At 31.9% G+C, this 5,803-nt stretch overlaps 1 protein-coding gene across 1 annotated transcript; it reads left to right on the top strand.

Moving 5' to 3' along the window:
- Positions 1-1,094: 1,094 nt before the first annotated feature.
- On the top strand, positions 1,095-1,801 carry LOC110940056 (dirigent protein 21). The gene has a single exon (XM_022181617.2). The coding sequence runs from the start codon at positions 1,121-1,123 to the stop codon at positions 1,682-1,684; it is 564 nt and encodes a 187-aa protein (XP_022037309.1). The 5' UTR covers positions 1,095-1,120; the 3' UTR covers positions 1,685-1,801.
- The last annotated feature ends 4,002 nt before the right edge of the window (positions 1,802-5,803 follow it).

The raw sequence follows: 5,803 nt of genomic DNA, 5'->3' as shown, positions 1-5,803 counted from the left end.
TAGTGATTAAATCTACATATATATTTTCATACAATCCATATATGCCCATTGCGATGTGTTCATCTATATCAATATATATTTTTTAAAGTTGAGTCTGTCTATATTTTGCCGTGAACATTTTATGAAAAAGAGTCTGGTCAAATATAATACGGTTTCGTTTAAAAAACCTTTTTTTGTGCACATATATTTATGTACGTGTAGGTATAAATTTGAGTTGGTCTATGTTTTGATGTAAACATTTTTGAAAAACAAGTCAGGTCAAATATAATACGTTTCCATGCTTATTTATTTTTGTTTTAAAAAAATGTACGTGTCGGTATAAATTTGAGTTGGTCTATGTTTTGATGTAAACCCTTTTGAAAAACAAGTCAGGTGAAACATAATACGTTTCCGTGCTTATTTATTTTTGTTTTAAAAAGGTCTAATTAAGCCCTTTTGATTACACGTGTTAGTTTTTCCTTTATACCCGTTACATTTTTTATGTATGAGTCGGGTCACATATAATACATTATGATTGTACGGTATAAATTCGATTTACTCTACATTTTGATCTGATCGCAACGCTTATATATGTTACATTGAGTTCAATCGGATACGCATGAACGTGCGTCAACCTTTGATTAGCGCGTCAGATAACGTTTGGACTAATCTATTCGATGTTTGTAATGTATCCGCGCTGCAACGCGCGCGTGCCTGATTACTAGTTTACTCAAAAAAGAAAAGGTCATAACGTACGTACGTACCTTGCAATATTTGACCATGGAAAAGTCCCTGCCTTCCAGTACTAGGTTGATGGCTTGTTGAAATTAAATTATTAAAAAATCCCATGTGCATTTGTTGACAATGTAAGTAGTCTAATGATAATTTCATAATTCATACAACTAAAGCTTAAAATTGTCGTGTTTTGAGGCTTGACCGCATTCTATAAAACTAAATAATAATTTTAATATTATATCTATTTATAATAACACCATTTTTTTCTAAATTAGTACACCATTGATGATTTAGTTCACATATAATTTGACTATTCTTGCTTTCATTCAACTATAAAACCCAAAGCACCATGCAAAGTAAAAACATATTATCCACCATTTTCCATTTCTCAATTCAGTTTAACATCATGGCCAACAATCTTATCTCCACCACCTTCATAGTCATACTTTTCTCCCTCGTCCTCGCCGGAAAATCACAACCATTCTCGACCAGCTTACCACGATCAACACTCCGACTTGGAAGACAAAACCTAACACGCCTCCACTTCTTCTTCCATGACGTAGTTGGGGGACCAAATGCAACCGCCATTCGGGTGGCTGCAGCCCCCATTACCAACACGTCGGCCTCTGGATTCGGGGCGGTTGTCATGATGGACAACCTCCTTACAGTGGGGCCCGAACCAAACACTACACGGGTAGGAAGAGCTCAAGGGATGTACGCGTCAGCAGATTTGAATAACATGAGTTTTATGATGGTCCAAAACTATGTGTTTGATGAAGAAAGGTTTAATGGAAGCACTTTGAGTATATTGGGCCGGAACCCTATTTCATCTCCGATGAGAGAGTTTCCGGTAGTCGGAGGAACTGGTGTTTTCCGATTTGCTCGTGGGTATGCCGAAGCTAGGACTTTTTTCTTTAATGCAACTAATGGAGATGCCATTGTGGAGTACAACGTTTATGTTCTTCATTAATTTCCTATTTTCAATCTTGCTTTTAATTTAAACTTCTTTATTTTGTCATACAATAATGTTAAATCGGTTATGATCTGTATGTTTTATAATAATTCAATAAATATTTTTGGAATTTAATTTTTGTTGAAGTAGTTGTGTGTGATTATACATTTGTAACAATATTATGAGGACTTTTAACTTTCAAGAACAAGTGCATGCAGGTTCACTTTTAACAAATTATATTTGGCATTTTGGCCATTCCATTGAATGGGCGGTTAAGACTGTGTTATGAGTGGCGTTTGCTTTATTTGAAAAGAAAAAAGAAAAAAAAGTGTTAGTTATATTGGGTTTTTCATCCTTCACACCACTAATTAAGAATTAAGATACGTTGTGAGGGGTTTATTAGGGATTTATGTAAAATGAGGTCTTAAATTAAGGTAGCTATAAAGATTGATTGGTATATTATTGAATGTTAAAAAAACAATAGAAAATCATCAAAATGCTTTCACGCCCGCGTAGGGCAAAATGCTTTATGAGAAGTCAGAAGCCCATGTATCTTTATTCGATTATTGGCTAATATAAATACTTGAAATCATTTAGTGATTTGTATAATTTTCTATGGAGTTTATATAAATTATATTTTTATTATCTATAAGTCATACATGCATCGTTGTATTATTTTTGGAAAGTGTCCCACTTTCTTTATGTTTATTTATTACATATATAGTTTTTTTTTTTTTTTTTTTTTTTTTTTCATAGAATGTCAATTTATACACTGGTTTCATTAAAATATCAGTTGGCATAAAAACTTGCAATATATAGAGTGACCTCAAAAGTCAAATAAAAATTGCAATACAAATTGTAGACACAAACATCTAGAGAATGTATAAAACACAACACAATTTTATAAGACAAAAAGTTTAATGGCTTGGGTAGAAGGAAAGGTGATTTTTGATCGGATTAGAAAAATTACACATGTGAGCTAATATCTGAAGTTATATACTTAAACAAATATTTCAAATAATCGAATCAAAAATCTAAACTCATCTTTAAGAGCTAAAAGTAGGAATTTAACCATGTTTGCAAGATCAAATTGTCTATTATTGATCTTGTCATCCAACCCCACAAGAGTCAAAACTAATAATTTAAGTACATTTGCAAGTTTGGATCGTCAAATGATTAGCCTATTTATCCGTCCATATTACAAGCGTCAAAACTAAAAGTTAACCTTATGTGTAAGATTGGTTTGTGAAGCAATCTTATGATCCTACAATCTTTAATTCTCTGAATAATTAAAATCCAATTTCATTAACCTTTGACATAATTAGGGTAACATGTGGCGACTTTTTCTAAGTAACTTGCCCCACATAGGAATAAGGTATTTATCTTTAACAGAGTTCCAATCAAGGCAATACACCTCAAAAACCAGTCAAAGCTACTTGAGATTGACTTGAAAAAAAAGTACGAAACGAGTCGTGCTTAAAAGAGAGCTTGAGCCTAAAAATAAGCGTGTTTAGTAATGAGTCTGTGCTTCACGTACTTATCGAGCTCGAGCAGGCTCGCAAGCCTAAACAAGTCTTTCATTTTTATTTAATATATTGAATATGACTTTATATAAATATAACTTTTATTTATAAAATATGACACACACATAAATTAATTATGTTATATATAAAATTTATACAAAAAAATACTTAAGATTTATATAAATTAATTAATAAATAATAAACGAGCCGAGCCCTAGCTCGAGCTCAAGCTTGAAAACTACCTAAGAACCAAGCTCGAGTCTCATAAACAAAAACTGAGCCAAGCTCAAGCTTAAGCTCTCGTAAATTAAACGAGAGAGGTCAACTGTTAATGCCTTTCAGTTAGATTTTTGGTAAAGGAAAGCATAATATATGGTAGCACTTTGTCCATCTTCGACCTTCAAAATCATAATTAGTTCAATCTTTGATCTCCAAATAAGAAATTAGTTCCATCTTAGAGCTCCATTAGTTCCAGATTGAAAGAAGAATGTTAGTCAATCTCCCGATCAGTGAATCAAATTAACCAAGAAAATCACTGCTCAAAACTTGTTTACATTCTGATTATCAAGACTTGATATCTATATTAATAGCTAACCATACTTGATACTTTCTATGAGTGACAAATATCTCTCATACGTTAATTGAATCACTAGCAACCACAAAACAAAGTGAAGGAGGCTTCATTGGTTATATGATCTACTTGCATCTCTAGAAAATCACGATTGTCCTGGGTTTGATTTATTCTAATGATGGTGGTGGAAAATACAGTTTTGATTTTGGCGATCCATATCAAGTCGATTAAACGTTGAAGCAAGCGATCAAAGATATGTATATGTATATCTATTGTAAGATAAGTATAACATATATGTAAACTGATACAAATATATACCTTTCACAAGCTATATATGTAGTTAGTTTAATTTATTGGTATATACGTGTTGTTCTAAATTGAAGTCTGACTTATTCATGATAATAAAAAAATATATATCTTAGCTAATATTATTTTTTTGAAAAAAACAAATAAAAAAATGTCGTGTTTAATAACTCATGAATGTTGGACATGTTCATTTATAGTTTGTTGGTACTTATAATTTATCAAATAATAGCAAAAATACAAATAATGAAAGATGTATCCTTGATGAATTAACATAACTGTTTTGAGTTATGATTGACGAAGCCTTTTTGAAACCTAACCCGATATAAATCGATGAGAACCCATTTTAATTCGTTACTCGGCCGACATGACCCGCATGTTTTGCTCAGGTTTAGCTAATACAAACAGAATATAGAAGTATAAGTTTTTATTACAATTGTTTAATTATATGGATATTTTCCAGGAAGAAAATAAAAAAATCGTCAGTTTTAGTTTGGGAGAAAAGCAAAAAATTTATTTTGAACTGGGGCCAAAAATATAATTGTAATTTGGGGATAAATCATAATTTTGAACGTAGGGCAAAATCGTAATTTTGAGCGAGGGACAAAAACATAATTTTATTTTGAAGTGGGGGCAAAACCGGGAAAATATTTTAAATTAATGACGAAACCGTAATTTTAGAATAAATATAAAACAATAAAACGTGTTGGTCGAATGGGGGAGTGCCAGGCAGCTGCCTGGCACTATTCCCCCAAGTTGCTAAATGTATATGTAGGATAATCTGCCTGGCACTATTCCCCCAAGTTGCTAAATGTATATGTAGGATAATAATAATAATGTACGTATAGTGCATTATTTGACAATGGACAAGTCCATACAAATCTACATGGTTGATGGCTTGATGGAGTCAAAATCCCAAAATGTGCATGTGTTGACTTATTCTAGAAATTATGAATGCAAGTATGCAACTAAAGCTTCAAATTGTTATGTTCATAAACACATTTCCATCATATAAATTAGCAACATTATGTTGCTATATGTAGTTGTACATTAGGCTTAGGGAGTATTTCAAAAAAAAGTTGATTTTTCAATTTTAACCCTTTTGATTTTTTTTTATTTTTAACACAAAGTTTTTTAACTTTTACAATTTAATCACAACTTTTTTTTTAATTTCAACTTTGGTTCCTCATACGTTTAATCTTTCGCAACGTACGTGTGGGGTTCAATGTTTTTTCGTCTTATTATTATTCCCATTTGACAGGCCCGTCGCAACGCGTCTATTTTTCTCCATTTGACCGGTTCGTCGGAACGCACGGGTCCTAGATCGACTTAATTATTATTTTCTACGTTTTACGTTTCGGTCTATTTTTCCATATTAACACACTATAACGGGTGTGCGTGGCTAAATGATTTTACGTATGCTTTTCGTTTGTTGTTATATTTTCCTTTTTTATTTATTTTATTTTTACGAGCCATTACGATGTTGGTGGTCACTGGCAGTGATGTGGCATTAGTGCTACATGACACTATTTTACGAACGTTTTTAACCTATTAAGTTTTTTACTAATAATTAGTTTCGATTTTACCCTTGTACCTCCTTTACTAAAAATCTAATTTTACGTACATATTTATATGTACATGTCGGTATGGATCTGATTTGCTCTACGTTTCGACGTAAACTTTTTTTGGGAAACGAGTCATGTCAAATATAATACGTCTTTGTTTAAAAAACATTTTTAC

This window comes from Helianthus annuus, chromosome 1 (assembly GCF_002127325.2).
Source record: "Helianthus annuus cultivar XRQ/B chromosome 1, HanXRQr2.0-SUNRISE, whole genome shotgun sequence".
Lineage (NCBI taxonomy): Eukaryota > Viridiplantae > Streptophyta > Magnoliopsida > Asterales > Asteraceae > Helianthus > Helianthus annuus.
Note: the sequence above shows the minus strand (reverse complement) of the source record. Positions and strands in the feature narration are given on the sequence as shown.